At 34.1% G+C, this 19,913-nt stretch overlaps 2 protein-coding genes across 2 annotated transcripts; one reads left to right on the top strand and one right to left on the bottom strand.

Moving 5' to 3' along the window:
• Nucleotides 1-943: 943 nt before the first annotated feature.
• On the top strand, nt 944-9,468 carry LOC133854369 (uncharacterized). The gene is made up of 8 exons (XM_062290543.1): nt 944-1,273; nt 1,370-1,391; nt 5,772-5,828; nt 5,908-5,989; nt 8,488-8,583; nt 8,673-8,797; nt 8,896-8,914; nt 9,009-9,468. Exons 1-8 carry the CDS (start codon nt 1,174-1,176, stop codon nt 9,228-9,230), a joined length of 723 nt encoding a protein of 240 aa, XP_062146527.1. The 5' UTR covers nt 944-1,173; the 3' UTR covers nt 9,231-9,468.
• An 8,974-nt stretch (nt 9,469-18,442) lies between these two features.
• LOC133854687 (brassinosteroid-responsive RING protein 1-like) lies at nt 18,443-19,104 on the bottom strand. Its single transcript, XM_062290939.1, has one exon. The coding sequence runs from the start codon at nt 19,023-19,025 to the stop codon at nt 18,531-18,533; it is 495 nt and encodes a 164-aa protein (XP_062146923.1). The 5' UTR covers nt 19,026-19,104; the 3' UTR covers nt 18,443-18,530.
• Nucleotides 19,105-19,913: the final 809 nt, after the last annotated feature.

The following is a 19,913-nucleotide window of genomic DNA, read 5'->3' as shown; positions in this document are numbered from 1 at the left end:
GAGATTGGGATCCCAGAAAATTTCTATGATAGTTTATTGAATAACTTTGAAATATTTTCAAAGAACCAATGAAGCATCTTGTCATATCAGTATTATTTTACAATATGATAAAATCTTTGATGTTTAATCTATATCTATCTATATAAAAAAAATCTTTGATGTCTAATTTGAAAATAAAAATTAAGATTTAAAAATATCAACTATATATCTATTAACAACAAGTAGATCTACATCAAGAGAATCAGTAATGTGTAAGAATAAATTGGTACAAAAAAGACGGTCATAGTAAGGTTTAGTGACACTTTTGTTAATAAATAGGTCAATTATTGGGTCAATATGTCATTGTCATAAGTCCCAACCTTTCATTACATTATAAAGAATTCCAATATTAAGTGTGAACTAATAGAATGCAAAATGCTTATCAAATTCTAATTCATGCAAGTGGCTTTAGGTATAAGTGTGTTCATCAGGGATCGGAATTGACTGCAATTCGGTTGATAAATTACTACTTGCTCGAGCTCTTAATGAGAAAGATCGTGATGAGGTTCGACTGCAAGAACAAATTTGCAAATAGTTGGAAACTGTTCGGACAAATAAATTCTATCGAAACCTCGTGTGATCTCAATTGCATTTGGATCCTAAGTGAACCGGAGAAAAGCCGGTTAGACTAAATGGAAGGATAAAATTGTTAAAAAAAAAAAAATGAAACGACAATTTTACCTTTTTATTTTTATTAACCGGCTCCTCTCGGTTCACTTGAACCGGAGAAAGCATCTCAATTGACTGCAGACGGCCAATTTGGGGATTCGAGGCTTCGGGGCCGGTCGTGGAACGTTTGGTCGTACATTTGCTTCGAAATTTACCCTTGATAACGAGCCAACGAATAAGAAACCGCCACGTGGCTAGAAATGAAAATTCCCCCAATTGGCGAGTGGGGATGTCGTCGTCGTTGACGTCCTCGTCTTCCAAAGCTGGAATTTGCGTTTTCTATTGTCTTGGCGTTCATCAAGGGGGGTGAACTACTGAACGCTTTGGTTTTATAAGTCTCAACGAAGGCTTGAGATTTTGTTTGTCTCTTCCACTTTTTCTTCTTCGTTGAGGATCTAGGGCTAGGGTTTCTTCTTTGGTTCTGGTTCAGTCTCTGAGAGAGAGAGAGAGAGACATTGTACGGACATGGCGTCGCAGCAGCACCTGGACAAGATGCAGCTCCGCCAGAATTTCCGCAATCTCTGGCACACCGATCTCATGGGGACCATAAAGGCTGACACTCGCTGTACTCTCTCTCTCTCTCTGTCTCTCTATGTGGTTAATTAAATATGTTGTTTTATGTATATTCCTTTTGCTGATAGGGTGTTGAATTTGTGTGCAGATTGCTGCTTTGCGTTATGGTGGTAAGTGCTCTTCGATCCGTCGGTTTGTGGCATAGATCTGATTAGTGCTGTTGATTTCGTTGCGCTTTGTTCGCTGAATTTTGAGTTGCAATTGCTTTTGTGGTGGTGTCGCTTGTGATTCTGGTGATCTTAGGTCTTTGTTGAATTTTTGGGAAGCTGTTTGACTTGGTCTGACATTGGTTGACTTTGTGAATTCTTTTGGTCTTTTGCTCAAATGTGAATGGTTTTTGATTTGTTGTTGTGAATTGCTTTAAACGGCAGTGTCATTGATGTGGGGTCGATTTAGATCTTGTTGACATATATTTCATTGCTCAAGTGGAAGAGGGTGAGATAAGGTTGTCTTTCACTTTAGATTTATATTGTTTGGAATACGGTGAGAACAAATTTTATCATTGGGAAAGTCTTATAGACAAACCTTTATTTGATCAACCTAGAACAATTTGCAGAACTACATGTATGCATGCTTGCATGCGAGCATGTATATGCGCATGTATGTATGTTGTACAAATATCTCTGGAAAAGTTTCTTTTTTGAATGACTGGTATAACTTTTGAATCTTTAAACATAGGGAATCAAAAAATGGCAAAGGCCATCTTGGATACTAGGGTACTATTTATCTAAGAAGTACCAATGCTGACGCGACATACAGAGTCAATATTTTACAAGTATGACAATGTGACAATTCTTGAAAAACTAGGATACAATATGCTTACAATATGTTAATTAATTTATCAATAAATATACATTGTATGTATACTACATTATTTTTGATTTCGTAGATAAGAAACAACTACCAAAAGTTTAAAAGACATGTAAAACTTCCAAGTAATAATATATATGAAGCACATATTGAAGTACAAACTAATATAATCTATAGCTTTAATAGATATCTTCAAATGATACTATTCACATGTATTCCCAAAATAGCATTAATCAATTTTCTCTTTGGTCCTTCCGATATTCAAAATAAAGCATCTAGATCCCCTTTTCTAATATTTGACCATAAACTATTTGAAAATATCATATAGATCCCTTTTTAATTAAGAAAATTTACTTTTCCCCCCAAACATGTCTTAGCCATGTCCCAGTTGTGTCCTCAAAGTATCCATTTTGTCCCAGAAGTATCTGATTTTCAAATTTAATCTTTTAAAGCATGGACATGTATCAGACGTGTAGTTGGCTGTGTCTAAGCTATATTTGTATTTGATATGTCAGCAATAAAAACTTGAGCCCTTTCAAAGTCTCCGTGCTTCCAAGATATTTATATAGATCAGCTTGAAACATTTGTTTGGCATTTGTCCATACTTCTTGAGTTTTTTTACGTTGCAAATATTGGTATATTGCATTTCTTAGGCCTATCGTGTAAATAATGTTGATTGCCTTCCCCTCATGTTAGGAAGCTGGAAATCCAATTTTTGTGTCAACATCTAAATATTGATTTATGATTTTTTTTAGAAAAAAATTGTAAATTAACTCCTTGCCTCCAAGCTACCATCCTATTCTCAATCCCCCATCTAAATTGTGGCGATTGCTTTATCAATTTAAATTTTGCGTTTCAATGTCTCCCTCTACCACAATTAGGTGTTAATTTGGTCAAAACGCAATATGTGTATTATATATGCTTACTTTCTAGGTGAAAGGACTAAATGATCCCTAAGAAGACATTGGAACAAAAGAAACATAAGCGTTTCGGAAACCAAATTCCCAAAAGCACTCCAACCATAACTCAATGCTGACCTCCCAAAATCCAAAAATCCAAAACCAAAAATCAACCAGTACCCTCTTTCACCGTCAAAACTCAATGATATCACAGTTATTGACATTGCATTCGTTCCTAGCCCCCAAACCGAAACCCAATCTCTCTCTCCTCATTCCGCATCACATTGCTTAACAACTCCTTCAACAACATCAACAATCAAATCCTCATTCACTCTCTCTGTAACGACCCATCCTTAATGACACAATATTATCTACTTTTGATTCCCCCGAACCAGACTTTTCAGGAAGTCACCCATCTTAGTACTACTCTCACATAAGCATGCTTAACTGTGGATTTCTGATGGATTCATGGTCATCACGGCTTTAAAACTCATTGTGTCAAGAAGGGTGCGACTATAAATATAAGAACATCTCCATTCCCATACCCAGGCGATGTGAGACATCACAATCACCCCCTCTTGGGGCCCAACGTTCCCGTTGGTGATCCTCATGGGATCATCCCATTCTTGGCATCCCAGCAAGTGCCCAATGGCGATCGTCATGGGTTTATGCATGCTCACCCTCATCTCAGGCTAGACAATGACTCTGATACTATTTGTAACGACCCACCCTTAACAACACAATATTGTCCACTTTTGCTTCCTTCGAACTAGATTTTTCAGAAGATCACCAATCTTGGTACTACTCTTGTATAAGTACGCTTAATAGTGGAGTTCTGATGGGTTCATGACCATCACAGCTTTAAAACGCGTTATGCCAAGAAGAGTGCGAATATATATCTAAGCACATCCCCATGAGGTCTAAGGTTCGAATCCCTTTAAGTGCAAATAATTCTTTGGGGCCAGCCTGTCGGCGAAGTTAGAGTATTACCCAATCTGTGTGGAGGGGGGCGCTTTATATGGGTCCGAGGTTTACCTGACAGGGGTGAGTACACGAAGTGGCCCTCTTTGAAACCTCTTTCTCTCTTCTTTACTCTTCTCTCTATAAATGGATTTAGCACTATTGTTGGAGCTGGACATTGAGAACCTTAAAGCCCTCAAAGTCCTAAGTTAAGGTGCCATGGGCATAGCCTTCCTCATCCACAATCAAGCACCTGACTTGGCTCCCATTAGCCCTCTACCCTCAAGGTCTTCAAGAAGGTCTCCCTCCGCGCAAAGCTTGACTAGGAGCACCATGCCTGCTGTAAAATCCAAGTCTTGGCCCGAGTCTCTGACCCGATCCATCCCTTCATCCCCTCCCAACTTGGCTCCTTTGCTCTTCATGACTTTCTTGCTTGGGATGTCCCTCATTGCCCCTGGCGGCAGCCTTAACATCTCGAATCTGATAGGGTCCAATTTCTCAATGTCCCTTACAACACTAGAAAGAGGACCATTTTGATCATTAAATGTGGCCTAGTTTCTCAGAGGATCAAATGGGTCTCAAAAATAGATAGCTGATAGGACTAATGGAAGATGAGGAATATATGATGAAGCCAAACCTAGGAAATTGAAATATGGATTGTGGAGTTGGAGCTTGGTCATCATCTTGATTGTCAGATCTGAAAGAAGTCTGTTGTTTGCAATTGGAGGTGGTCTAGGTGGAACTACTCTTTTCTGAGATGCAAATGACCTTGAATTTAGGATTGTAATCGAGCCAAGCCAAGCCGAGAATTTAATGTTCAAACCCGGTTCATCTTTTTTTTTTTGAACACAAGCTGAGCTCGAGATTATCATCAAGCTAGATAATCTGTTTAAAGCCTTGTTCATTGATTTTTCAAACGAGCACAAGCTTGTTTACGAGCTACTCAATTAATTTATTCATTGCATATATAAAGTAAATGTCGTGATCGTTTATTTATTTATTTTTATTTTTTTGTAAATTCATACTAATTATTAGTTATTTGATTATTGTTAAGATTTATCATTTGAGTAATTAGGTAAACTAACTCGAAGCTTAAACAATCTATTATCGAGTTTAACACAAATACACATATATCTATATCAGAACTCACAATTACAATAATTCAAGCTATCTATTACATTACGAAGAGAAATCTTTTTTATCTTTTTAAATGCTTTTCATGTTCTCATTATAAAGTTAAAAACAATATTTATAAAAATAATAAAAATGAAGTTATACGAGCATATATGAGCCGATTCGAGTTTACACAAGTTCGGCTCGTTTAATAAACGAGCCTAAATTTTTGTTGAAGTTTTGTTTGTTTAATAAGTGAACCGATCCCAACCTGAGCCCGAGCCTCTTTGAGAGCGGCTCTGTTCATTTACAGCCCTAACCTTGATGACAAGTAGGAGGAAGACTTCTGGACTCTTTTAATATCAAGGCCACTTATTGCGTGATATGACATTATTGTTTTTCGATATATAATCGAAATATCAGCATGATATGACATTATAAACACATGAAGCAAAAAACTATTTTCTCATGAGTATTATAGTCATTTCATCTAAGGAGCACATGCAGTTCACATATTGCGTTTGCTGTCCAATTAACACTTGACTTTAATGGAAAGGGGACATTGATTTTTTATTTTTTGGGGGTGTGGGGTAGGTTAGAGGGAAGGGGATGTATAATTCATCCCTTTGTTTATTTTCAAGCTATTTAATTATGAATAGCAATTTTCCTCCCCTTACAGTACATCGAATTTACTTTGTTTCATTGTAGTGCTCCATGTGTATCATACATGCTCCGGAAACGAGCTCTTTATGATGACATGTCAAGGTAATTGATTCTTTTGATTCCCTTTTGACTTAGATCTGAAATTTTTTGATGTTAATGCCATGTTCTCTATTCATTGTAGATATGTATGCTGTGCTGGTTACATGCCTTGTAGCGGCAGGTGTGGAGAAAGTAAATGTCCCGAATTTTGCCTAGCCACTGAGGTACAGAGTCTATTTGATTTTGGTTAGCATGCTTGTTATGTATTGTCTTTGTTCAGATACTTCTTGCTTTAACTTGCTATCTCTTTGCATTAGTTCTAAATTACCAATCACCCATTGTTTGCACCCTTTATTCTGTGGAAATTGAAGTGTATGTATAGTCTAAATAGGCTACCCAATGGACTATAAAGTGTCTGATCTTTCCACAGGGACAATGTTTTAGTCTGTTACCCTTCTTAACTCCCAATATAATATCTCTTGACAGTTTAGATAAATTACCCATGAGAAGATGGAGGCAATGGGATTTAAATTTTTCAAAGTAGCCAAAGGCATCACTCAACCATAAATCCTCTGTATATTTCTGGATTCCATTTAAAATTCATCAAAATTCATATAATAGCTTACTTTACCAAGCTACATGGAATCTACATTGTTCAGGTTTTTTTTTTTTTTTTTTTTTTTTTTTTGCACAATAAGAATTTAGCATACTGCTTTGTCATGGTCCCATCTTCAGATCACCTTAATCCCCTCACTGTGAGAGAATATAGCAAAACTGCAGTCTTTTTCAAAATTGTTTTCCATCTTTATAGTTAATGTTCAAGTTGGAAATAACACATCTATTGTTGATACTTTCCTCCATTTGATATTTTCAAAATCTCAAAACATACTTGTTGGTACCTTTCAATAATTCCTGGATTTGAGCACTGCAATCAATGCCTGGTGGCATAGTGTAGAGATTGGTGACAGTGCTAGACTAATTATTACTTCCGATCAACATTCTTATTGAAGCTTTAAGATGTTGAAAGCAATGGCTCCCCTAAAAATCTTGAAAAAAAAAAAATAGTAGGCCTTGGTCCTCCCAAAAATCTTTAAAAAAAGAAATAGTAGAACTTGAAAAAAAGTAGGTCATGGCTCTCTCAAACTAATATAATGCTATTAAAATTATTGTTTCAATGAGTAATGTAATAATTGTGTTGTCTTCTTTATTTTATTTAATGGAATGTAGTCAATGTAACAATGTTTTTAGTCTTATGGTATAGGAAGAAAAGTGTTTTTTTAAAAAAAAAAAAAAAAAAAAAAAAAAAAATTAAGAATAACAATTCAAGGAAGATTGACTTGGATTTAAAACTGTATTTTGCCCCTTGTAAATAGAAAGGTTTTGTGGCACTACATATCACAATTTTTCTTGCATTTGTTGGAAGGTATGGTTTGTAGGGGTTTAAACAAATTTCAAAAACCACCGAAGGGGCAGTGAGAGGACTACACTTATCCCCCTCAAATTACTACGCAATTTGCAATGTCCTTCAAAAATTTAGAAAGTTGCAATGTCCCCTCAAACTACTTAACTCTTTCAGTTAACACCATTGTTAAGGTTTTTTGTTAAATTCAACGGAAAATGGGTGTCGTGTATCGCACGGGACCCAAAATGACAATAATAACCCTGCGTCACAATTTTTTTTTTTTTTTTTTAAAAAAAAGAAAAATAAAACACCGTGGGAGGAGACCCACGACCTGGCTGTGGGCCACCTCCAAACCCACGGTTTACCATAGGTCACCACCATGGCTAGGAATTTTTATATGTTTAATCTAAGGGCATAATTGTATTTCAACACATCTCATAGGGGTATAATGAACTCTTTATGTTCATCTTTCTCTATGGGTTAAGGGTTCTCTTGTATACATCACGTATATTTGGGTTGCGCGCCCCTCTGTGCTTTGAATGAATATACCTTCTTTTTTTAAAAAAAAAAAAAATTTGAACACTTTATGCCACGTGTGAGTCACATGATGCGTTTGCCGTCTAAATTAACAGAAAATCTAAAAGAGAAAAAAAAAATGTGTGCAAGGAAAGTTAAGGATTTGAAAAAAAATTGTATCTTTGTTTTTCAGTTTTTCAGGTAGGGAAAATTGATTTTTTTTTTTTTTTTTTTTTTTTTTTTCCGCGGGGGGGGGGGGGGGGGGGGGGGGGGGGGGGTGGAATTCTTCGGTTTGTTAGGTGTGACTAAAGTTCTAAGACATCTATTTCTTGGCCCTTGCTTGTTTATTTGTTCATCAGCTTTCTATATATAAGCACCGCCTCCCCCATAAAACCTGGCACTGCCACCGCACCTTGGGATGTCGACAATTTCCCCTTATTTAATTGTGGTGCAGGTTTGATCCTTATAGAGGAGAATAGAGTATTTGACTGTTTTTATACTGCATTAAAAAAAAATAATAATAAAATAAAATAATCCATCTCATCAAAACATCTCAATCCCATTAATTTGCTCAGTTTTTTTCTTTATGGCAATATACTTTGCCACCGGTTAGTCATGGCTATTGATGAATGGAGCACCTCAAAGTCGATTACATCGGTCTTTTGAACTAGTCATCCAGGAAGTGGATGCAAATAGATGAAGGTTTTCTATTGCTTATCAACAGTATCTTAACTTTTGAGGTAGTCATAAAGAGCTTCTTTCTTTGCAATTAATGATTTTATTATTTTGTGTTTGATCTTACAGGTTTTTCTCTGCTTTGGAAATTCAGTAGCCTCAACCCGGTTTTTGTTACAAGATCAATTTAATATACAGACAACACAATGTGATAATTGCATCATTGTAAATCCTCTCTCTCTCTCTCTCTCTCTCACACACACACACACACACACTTATTTGCAGCTCTTATACATGTTTCCTCCTGTTTTCAGGGTTTCATGTTCTGCCTACAACAAATTGCATGCATCTTTTCCATAGTTGCAATGATTGTTGGAAGTGAGGAAATTTCAGAGGCTTCTCAATTATTGTCTTGTTTGGCGGACATGGTGTACTGCACGTAAGGCTCTAGTTCCCTTTTTCCTACTGGACATTCTCAGTCAAGATGGGCCAAAATAACATACCGATTTTTTGTTTTTGTGTTTTTTTTTTTTTTAGGGTTTGCGCATGTATGCAGGTATGGAAGTGATAAGAAAGACTTACAAGTGGGAAAACACATCAATAATTGAATGAAATATCATATTGTAGTCACTAACTGGGGTTATTTGCAGACACAACACAAGATCGAAATGGACAAGCGCGATGGCATGTTTGGGCCACCAGTAATGGCAGTGCCCCCTATGCAACAGATGTCTCGCTTTGACCAGGCAATTCCTCCATCCGTTGGCTATGCACCTCAACCTCAACCAGCATATGGACAGCCCTATGGTTACCCACCTCCTCAGGCACAAGGTTATCCAGCTGCTTATCCACAACATGGCTATTCTAGGTGATGTTGTTACAATGTTACTGGTTGATTTGCAATGTCAGGTGATTTTTCAGTGCTACATGTTGGTTTGCAACTAATGTTACTTTGAAGTTCCAACTTGTGTATCCATCTGGACGAAGCACTTGAGTCTTTGATTTTTACTTGCATAGGGGTGATGAGAACAGTGATATATTTGTGTGTGATTTCGGTTTTTATTGCCAATTGAACTTCAAAAATTATAAATAAATCCTAGCTTCTTGTCCTCTTTGGATTCGATTTATTATATTTCCTTTGCCTTTATGGGTGTTTGTATAGACTTGTATATCGAGTATATCCATATATATTGGTGTAACATGCAACTGAGGAGCTCCACTTCTGTTATCATTCAGTTTCCTTTGCTGGAAATTAGAAACTTCATTTTTTTTTTTTGTAATAATGGCACGAAACATATCTTCCTCATCTATTCCTCTTAATTTTGCATGGCAAATTGTGAACTTTGATTATTTCTGTAGTAAAATTGCATAGAACGTCTATTCATTAAAATATCATCGTTTGATTATTTCTTGTTTCTTTTTCTTTCTCCTCCGGATGAAATGTTGAGTGCTTAGGGATGTGGGGAGAATTCTGTTCTGAATGCTGGAGAGATTTTATACTTATTGCAGGCAATTAGTGTAGGTGAACTTGGCCAATCTCTCCCTCATTCTCCACACTTGGTCAATAGTAAGAATGGAGTTCATTATTGTACAGAGCAGTCTTCTTATAAGCAAACCTTGAGTTTTGTGGTGCTCAATTACTGCTAAATCTCATCTCAATTTGGTCTTTTCGTTAAGTTCACTGCAATGCTGATTGATCTGCGTAATAACCTAACTAGATGGGCCGCCTGTATTGATTTTACTGGAAGCATTCTCATTTCTTCCCTACCACCTTTTGCTGTTTTTTCTTTCTTCCTTTTGTTTGTGTATCATTTGCTCAGGCAAAAAAGAAAGAAAAAAGATAAGGGAGTTTTGTGATGAGTTCTCTTTCCAGCAAAATGCCTGCAGTATAAATGCTGGAGGAACTGAATTACTGAGCTGATGCAATATCTTTCTGTTTGTTTATACTTCATAGATATGTCATTCATACATTTCGTAGACCCATGTGCTTTATAATCTGGAATAGGATACTCATACTCTCTCCATTTCAGCATCCGAATTTTGTTTTTGTTATATCTAACGGTGTATATAGTAACATGTCATTTAAAAATATACACTATATGACGACATATATATTATTAGATTTATAAAATCTGATTCGACGGATTTTGTTTTGTTATATCCAATGGTGTATGGTGCCACGTCATTCAAAAGCATTTGCTATGGGACAATATATACATAATTAGATCTGTAAAATTTAATATGAACCATGAAACAAATCATCTTCATTTCACGTAAAATGAAATAGTCCGACAGTGATGCTGAATTCTATAAAATTCGTTATCTTTAATGCGTACAAAAAATTTTGAAGTTTTTTTAGCACTAAATTGGGATACCATAATAGACATCAAGAAATTGATTTGTTTATTAATGCTTTTTAAATAGTGTTTTTTGTTTGAAAAAAATGTTTAAATGTGACAAAGTTGAAAGTAATTTTAAACATTTTGGGAGTATTTTTATATTTTTGGTTTGGTTTTTTGTTTTTTTTTTTTTTAAATTGAAAAAAAAAAATGTTATGATACGTAGTCAAATGGTTCAAACTGTATGCAAATGTCATTCTTAGAAAGATGTCGTACGCTGTCATAACCAAATTGTTTCTTAAAACGCGTCAAAACGAATGTACCAAACTTTTCTTTTTTTGCCATTTTAGAACCTGAATCCTACTGTCCACCAAACCCACCTGCATTTTGCAGGCGTCTCACCTACTACCCAAGTCATATGTGTTAGGGGCGGCTACTGCGGGTTTTTTTTTTTTTTTTTTTTTTTTAATATTTATTATTATTATTATTAAAAAAAAAAATTAGGGTTAAATACAAATATGGTGGTGGATATGCTTTTGATGTGTTAGACTAATTTTATTTGTATTTTTTTTACAGTTCCAACTAAATTCTTCTGTCTATTTCTATTATTGTGCCATTTGCCACGTGTAAAAAAAAAAAGGAAGTCAATTGGTTCAATCACATTGCGCCGTGCATACCATTTTCATATAATTATTGTATAGCAATCATCAACTGTTGTCAAATAAATTCTCCCATCTACTCCCCTAACTCCACATCGGACCTGCCACATCACCAGAAACAAAATCGTACTTGGCCCATCATCGAATTGGGGGTTTACTTCTACACCTAACTTAACATTGTTGCTCCTGCGTTGCCATTCTTCAATTATAACCAGGAATCGCCCAAGAACAAAATATTATGTACGCAGAAATAGACAAAAAGATTGAGTTTACACTATTAAAAAGCGCAACGACTAATTTTATCACTTTTGAAAACTCAATAATTGATTTGACACACACCAAAAGCTCGGGACTAATTTTGTATTTAATCCAAAAAAAATTAATCTAATGAGTATAATTTATTTTTACAAACATTTCTATTATCTACTTTGATAAAAACGCTTTCGAAAGTATCAAATTTATAATAGATCCAAACTCAAGTCTCAAATATATCAAATTAAAAATTTGATTAAAGTCAAAATGGCGAAAAAAAACACATAGGGTCGACCTGATATCCCCCCTTTTTTTTTTTGGTAATTTTATTATTTTTAAGACATAATTATAATATCATAGGAATTCATATCCACTTTATTACATATATGCCTTGGTTACTTCTTCATGTGGCAGAAATTCCATCAGCAATTTGGACAGAATATATAATGTGACAAAAGTGAGTGATTTTTAAAATGATTGATGAAAACTCAATAATTGAAATTTATTTTAGCACCCTTTTTTCTAATTATTTTATAACCCTGATTAGCCATGCAACTGATCAATTGGTCTTCTGAAAAAAAAAAAAGAAAAAAAAAAAAGAAAAAAGAAAAAAGAAGCTGTTGAATTGGTGTTTATCCCACCCAACTTAGCAAAGAATACGTCTACTCTTGAACAACGTTGAAATTAAGCATGGCATTAAGGCCTTCATCAATTAGTCTTTATCCCCACTTACCAAAGGCTTACGTCCACTCTAGAACAACCTTCAAAGCATGCCGTAGAGGGCCCTTTGTTTGGTGGGGGTATTTTGGGAGGATAAAATTTATTTATCTTTTACCTTTTTTTTAAAAAATAAATAAATATCTAATCTTATAATCTCCGCCGTTTATTTTTACACAGTAAATCTTGAGTCGGGCGGAATTACCCTAGGTTTTGGGGGGTTATAAAAAATTCCAATGTTTTTTAAAAATCTCTCTAAATTTCATTTTTTTTTAAAATGAGTTAGACCCCCTAATTTTTTTTTTACCTTAAAATATATATATATACATATTTTTATTTTATTTTTTAAAATTTTGTCTCACTTAATCTAAAATTTCAGTTCTGCCCTCTCTCCGATAGATATGACAAGCCAAACTCCAAGAAAAGTTTAAATAAGATTCCCAAATATTTTTTAAATTCTTCTAAATTTTATTATTATTATTATTATTATTTTAATGAGTTAAACCCTCCTAAAATTATTATTATTATTATTATCTTAAGAAATCTTTTTTTTCATTTTTTTTTTTTGTTTTGTCTCTCTTAATCTAAAATTTTGGTTCCGCCCATTTCTCGTATAATTATGGCAAGCCAAATTCAAGAAAAGTTTAAAGAAGTCAAAACTCAAAAGGAATATCATGCATGGATTAATTCATGGACTCCATCAATTAATTTGGGGCCTCCTACGAAAGGGGATGCCAAAAATTAATTTGGCTACCTCTTCCTAATGGAAAAGGGTGTTCAAACCTAATTTCTTTTACTATTTAAGCAACTTATTTGACCTTATTTTCCCTTCAACACAATTGAACAAGTTTTATAATTATTGCTATTTTGACCAAGTTGGGTCTAAGCAAATTTTTTTTTAAAAAAAAAAATGAAAAAAAAAAGCAAAATATAAAACTAAACATACCCATCTAGAAGAATTAGGTGTGGGTAGGCTCTTCCTTTGAAAGCTCAACTCCGGCCGGCGGCATTCCCTTTGATATTTAAAGAAAAAAAAAGCTAAATAAAGTTTAAATAAAAAATAAAAAAATTATACAAAGGATTCCACATACAAAAGGTCCTTACGTAGCATAACCTTTCCAATTATGGGTGGGCCATGAAAAATGAAAATAAAATCACAAGCCACAAAATATTGATGAAATCTTCTATTTTGATAATAAAAAATAAAAAATAAAAAATAAATAAATTATTGTATTACATATGGTTTGGGTGTGCTTGGCATTGCGATTTCGAAAAAAATAAGTACGATTTTAAACCAAATCGCAAAAAATGAATCGTCTAAAATTTGTTTTAGAAAAAAATAATTAATATTTGAAAAAACAGATTTTGTGCGTTTTCAAATCGCAGACAATGAGGTGTTTTTTTTAAACTCACAATTTTAAAATCGCAAACCTAAACTGATCCTTAGTAAATCACCAGATAATTTGAGTGTTTCTAGCAGTTTATGTGACACTTATCATGTCAGCCATTAAAAAATTAAATTTATTTATCAAATTTTATTGTTTAATTTGTTCACCCATGTCGCACACTCATATAGACTACCATGTGAGTTTACAAAGGATTACAGTAAAAGTTGTGATACCCCCAAACATTTTCTAGATAATTTAGAGTTAGAAATACTTGTATGCTACTTATAACCAAATACTACTATTGACCCAACAAAAAATGATAAACCTACCTACAATTTATTTATTTATTTATTATTATTATTTTTTTAATTTTTGACATGTGTCAGTATGTGATTGGAAGGTGTTGGTATAGTTTCCGGTATAGTGACGTATAAGCTTGTAATTCGTTATTTTCCTTGAGATTTGCTTTCTTCGCTTGTCGAGGGTGCCGATCGTACCCCCACTCCGATGCCTAAGTCAGATAGACATTTTTCGAGAGTATAATCACTCAGAGATTAGAGTGTGTGTCCAATATACATAGCGTAGTAGTCTTATTTATAGGCTCACAGTTATGAAATTGCTGAGTGCATGGAGCATAATCTGATTAGGAGTCTAAGTGTTAGATCACATTGTCTTTAATCTTATTTTCATAGAATTTGAATTGGGTAGTAGAGTCCAAGCTGGATAGGACACCACATCTTTAGCTGATACCATACTATTAGGTATCTTATCTCATATTTGATATGAAAAAAGTCTATCTTGATATACTCGGGATATGAGTCTTTTTGGAGATAACGAAAGGTCTTGTACTTAGATCTGATCTGGCCGGACCGACTTGATGGGCTCGGCCCCCAATACTACCTTAGACCCACGTGTCTTTGGAGCTGATTATTTTCCCAACAGAAGGTGTTAAATTTTTTTTAGTGATTAACGTTGCTTCAATCACATCCTGACTAATGTCAGCAAATTATAAAAAAGTAGTAGGTGTAGCATAACTTTGATCCAAAATAATAATTAAAAAAAAAATGGAAAACTTCACTTAAGGGTACCGAACTATTGGCCTATTTGACTTAAAGGTACTGAACTCCAAAACATCTCAAATTAGGATATCTAATTTTCAAAACGTCTCAATAACAGGTATTCCGTTATAATTTGCCGTTAAATCCTGCCAAAATTTTCAAAATACTCCTATGTTTATTTTTTTAAAAAAATAAATAATTTTTTTAAAAGTTTCAGGTATGAGTATTTTTGCAAATTCTGTTAAATTTTGACCAACACCTAAAGGAGTACCTGTAATTAAGATGTTTAGAAAATTGGATACCCTAATTTGAGATGTTTTGAAGTTCAATACTCTTAAGTCAAATAAGTTGATAGTTCAGTATCCTTAAGTGAAGTTCTTATATATATATATATATATATATATATATATATATATATATATATATATATAAGAAAATACTGGAGATAATTATTTTCTATTAATTTTTTGGGGATGGATGTGAAAATAAATATAGACTCCTATGCAACCTCAACCAAACAGTTAATCAAATATGTAAAGTAGTAAAAGTAAATAACATAGATATTTGGTTACGAAGTGGAAATTCTTTGTACCAAAGAAAAAAACCATTATGGGGCAGTCAAGCCTAAGAAATCAATTATTACAAGAAATAGTTAATTACAAGAAGTTCGTACTCATAACCCTTTGTAGTAGTTACTCTCTTAAATTCTAACAAGTGCCTACTTGTCTGCCTCTCTCCCAAACCCGTCTGAAGAGTTATTCTATTGATCCCTTAACTGTAGCTCATCTCTAGTTAAACTTCAATGGTTGAACGGTTGAACAACAAAATATATGAAACAATCTAAAAGAGATACATATAAACGTTTATGCCTAATAAATTTTCTCTTAGCACAATGAAATTGTCTACAAGAATTTTTAAAGAAACATTGCCTAGAACCCCCTTTAAATAGGCTTTGAAAACCCTAAAACAAGTCAAAAGCGAATTTCAAGGCAATAGTGTCCGGACATGTCATCGCGTGTCTGAACATGTGAGAGAACAAGACCTTACTGTGACTTGCGTCTGACGGGCTGTCCGGACATTTTGGGAACGCAAACTTTCTGCCAGTTGTGTCCAGACACAGCTTCTGGCTGTTCGAACACTCATCAAGAAAACCGGATTTTCAGGAATAAAATACTCTGGAAAATATTTTCTGAAATACTACTTTTTCCTTTCTTGCATAATACTTTGCAATACTTTTCTTGTTCCGCTCTTTCCTTTCTCGATTAATATTTTGAAATATTCTTCTTTTTCAAACATTCCTTTTCTTGATAAACATTATTGCAATATATTTTTGAAAGTCTTCTGAGTGACTGGTGTCTCAAATTCTTCAACAATTTAAGTAACCTTTTTTGTCATAAGAGTGTAAGCCAATTAATAAAAACCCACAAGCCACAGGGTGCATAAACAAATAAAGTGAAATTGCTTCTCATGATCTTCTGTAAATGTTCTTGAACATTTCCTGGCCGTTAAATTTGACTAATTTCTAGAAGCACTATCCCATAATATAAGGATGTTACGATTTTATTTAATTAATATGATAACTCTTTTATATTTTTTTTTATTATTTTTTTGTCGCTAGTAAGAGTTATCATATAAAATTAATATAAGAAAAAGATAAAATAATCCGTTTAATGCGCCAAAGTACTTTTCCAAGTCCTTGGTGTACTCAAGTCACCCACCCATATTCAATAGACTAACGTGACCTACAATTTTCTTAAATTTTTCTTCTTTTTTTTTTTATTATTATTTTTTTTTCTTTTTTTTTTTCTTCAACTTGTTGACACGTTCATGTATTTGATTAGAGTCACGTCAGCTATTAAAAAAGAGTTAGTACCCCCTCATCACGTGCCGACACGAGTCAACAAGTTGTAAAAGAATTGTAAGTCTGGTATTTTTGAATTCAATATTGTGAACACAGACAGAATTTGAATTTCTTGTCGGGATCAACACATAAATGATAGGTCAAGCCTAATTTCTATGCCTCCGACCCATGGTTCCGTCCCTGAACGTGCAATTCAATTCAAATGATAAATATAGCTCATATGATAATGCTTTTTTTTAAAAAAAAAAAATTGCATTTTTTTTAATGAAAATGTTTACATATTGGACCCTCGGCCAAACTTGTAAGATGAATTGCTTGATTATCATTTCTTTTTCACTTCTTAAAGAAAATAATAAAAAGGGCAGGTATTTAAATGATATCCCACAAAATCAGGTTCTTAATTTGGTTTAAACTAAACTGGCAACACACATAATCACATACGAGACACTAAAACATGGAAAAAAACAACACCAAACATCTTGGTTGGTCATGAATTATGAACTATATAGCTCATGGCATGATTTGGTCTTGCGATTTCGTAGGTCAAACTTATGTTTTCAAACAAAATGGTAAAAGTATCTTATTATTTTATTTTAATTTTAAATAGAAAAATGTTCATGTTCTCAAATTGTAGGTAAAGTCGAACCACAGTTTTACTAAATACTTTATTGATTTTTTTTTAATTTTTAAATCAAATTTTTATTAAAGGTCTATTTGAATTTGCGATTTAAAAACACGATTAAGCATTTGGTCAGGAGTGAAACCACCCATAGCTTTTGGGATCCTGAACCACTACAAAATTTAAAAAATGTCATAAAAATTTGAAATTTTCTTTTAAATTTTATCTATTTTATGGAACAAACCTCCCAAAATCTTAATTCCACCCCTGCGTTTGGTAAAATCTCATTTCGGCAATTTAAAATTGCAGTTTAGCATTTAAAATCGTACATTTTTAAAAAACGTACACTATTGCATGCAATTTGAAAACGCAAATTTTTCAACGTTTTCAAATAGTAATTCTTTAAAAACACACTTTCAAACGATACATTTTAAACGATTTAGTTTAAAATTGCACTTTTGGTCTAAAAAATCGAAATGCCAAACACACTCTAAATACATTTGTAACTGCAAACCTCTATCGTTTCAAGGTGCATACGTTGAAACCGCCAACCCAAACAAACAATAATAAAAACAAGGCTGGATGTTGTGCATGAGAACCCATCTCAAGCTCTTCAAAATCCCTATTCACCCATTTCTTTCATTCTCTTTCCCATGAGGAGGAGAGGGCAATAGTAAGAACAAGTTTGAATATGTCTCCCATGAGTAGCTATCTCTATCTCTATCTCTTCTAAATTTGATCCCACAATGTCCCCACATGCATTACTTTCAAAGCAATAGAAGACATTTTCTGCCCTCTTGGACCAAAATTTGATCCAAATTTGGCCACCAACGAGCATGTCACACTCATGAGTCATGACTCAAACACACACACATGCCATCTCAAACCAAATGCAATTGCCAACATTATCACATTCATTCCCACAAGCATACAAAACTCATTCATGCACAAACCCAATTCACCAAATCCCATAATACAACACGTCAAATCAAACCAATAAATAGAAAAGTAAACATACCATAATAGTATTTAAAAATCCGATTTTTTTTACCCAAAAAAAAATACCTCTATTTGTTAGTTAATATTTTCGTTTTAAGAGGGTAAAAAAAAAAAAAAGCAATCATAGCCAAATAGACAGTACAAAACCATGTAATTTCTAATAACTTTCTCCATTTTTTTTTATAATCATTTTCGTATATATACACATGAACCAACTCAAAAACCCATAGCCCTTTTTTTTTTTCCTTTTTTTGGTGGGGGGGGGGTAAACTAAGAATCACTACCAACCAGTAAAATTTGCATATTCACTGTAAAAATCAGAAATCCCGGAAGCAGCCCAGAGCCTCTCATTGAGAGCTCCTTGCATATCGTCCGAAATGAAGGGTGTCCGGCAGAGAGGACAAGTTTTCTGATCGTAGCCCATCCAGCGGTCGAGGCAGCCCCGGTGGAAGATGTGGCGGCAGTTGGTGAGCCGGCGGATCTCGTGGTGGGGCTCGAACTCGTAGAGACAGACGGCGCAGGACTCGGGGGGGTCCACCAGGTCGGAGAACTTCACCACGGGGAGGATTTCTCGGATCAGAACCGCCGATACGGAGTCGAATTCGGGGTCTCGGGCCGGCGTATCGGGCCACGCAATGTCCGGTTCGAGAAAATCGGCGATGCCCAGGTGGCGAAACACGCCGTAGATGAGCTTCCGGAGAAAACCCAGAAGGCAAAGCACGTGGAGAAAGAGCTTCGGGAGCAAAAGCTCGGTGTAGCCCACTGGGAAACCCATTGAAGAGAGAAATCTGTGAGCTTTGTTTTCTCTGTGTTTTTCGTATCTCCGAGAGAGAGAGAGAGAGAGAGAGAGAGAGAAGGAGAGATGGAGAGGGGGAGAGAGGGTGTGTTATATAAAGAGAAGTGAGGGATTGTGAAATGTCTATAATGGGCCTGAGTTTTTTGCTTTTGATTTTTTGTTAACATTCACTGCTGTCCTATTCATAGGCTTTTACAGATTTAATCCATTTTAGCATTTATTTATATAATGTATGGGATTATGACATTTACAGTCAACTGTAATTCTAATTCTTATCTATAAATTATATATATATATATATATATATATATATATATATATATTTATACACCGTATTTTTATTTTATAATTATCTCACGAGACTGACGTGGTAATTTTAACGCATTCTTGAATTTTTTTTGTTTTTTCTTTTAAACAATGAATAATTTAAAGGTTGATTGAAACTGCCGTATCAGTATTGTAGAATTAAAAAATAAGTTTCCGTATTACTAATTAATTTCTTTTTGGCTGCGGTGGGGATATATACACATATACACATGTCTTCTAGGGTTGCTTTAGATGTTTAGTTATTATCATTGTTTTTTTTTTAAAAATAAAAAGTGTTTTGATATAACGTAAAGATGAAAATTATTTTTGTAATTTTAATTGTTTGTTAATATTTTTGTTTAAAAAAGAGAAAATAAAAAACAAAACTTTTAACAAACGGAGGTTTTGCATTTAAATATTTTGATGTAGTTTGTTCTTGCCACCGAATGGGTAGTGGATCACCGAAAAGAAAGAATTCTGGTATGGCTAATTCTGGATATATATATATATATATATATATATATATATATATATATATATATATATATATATATATATATA

The sequence above is a fragment of the Alnus glutinosa genome, chromosome 13, assembly GCF_958979055.1.
Source record: "Alnus glutinosa chromosome 13, dhAlnGlut1.1, whole genome shotgun sequence".
Taxonomy (NCBI): domain Eukaryota; kingdom Viridiplantae; phylum Streptophyta; class Magnoliopsida; order Fagales; family Betulaceae; genus Alnus; species Alnus glutinosa.
This window is presented reverse-complemented; position numbering and strand designations above follow the sequence as displayed.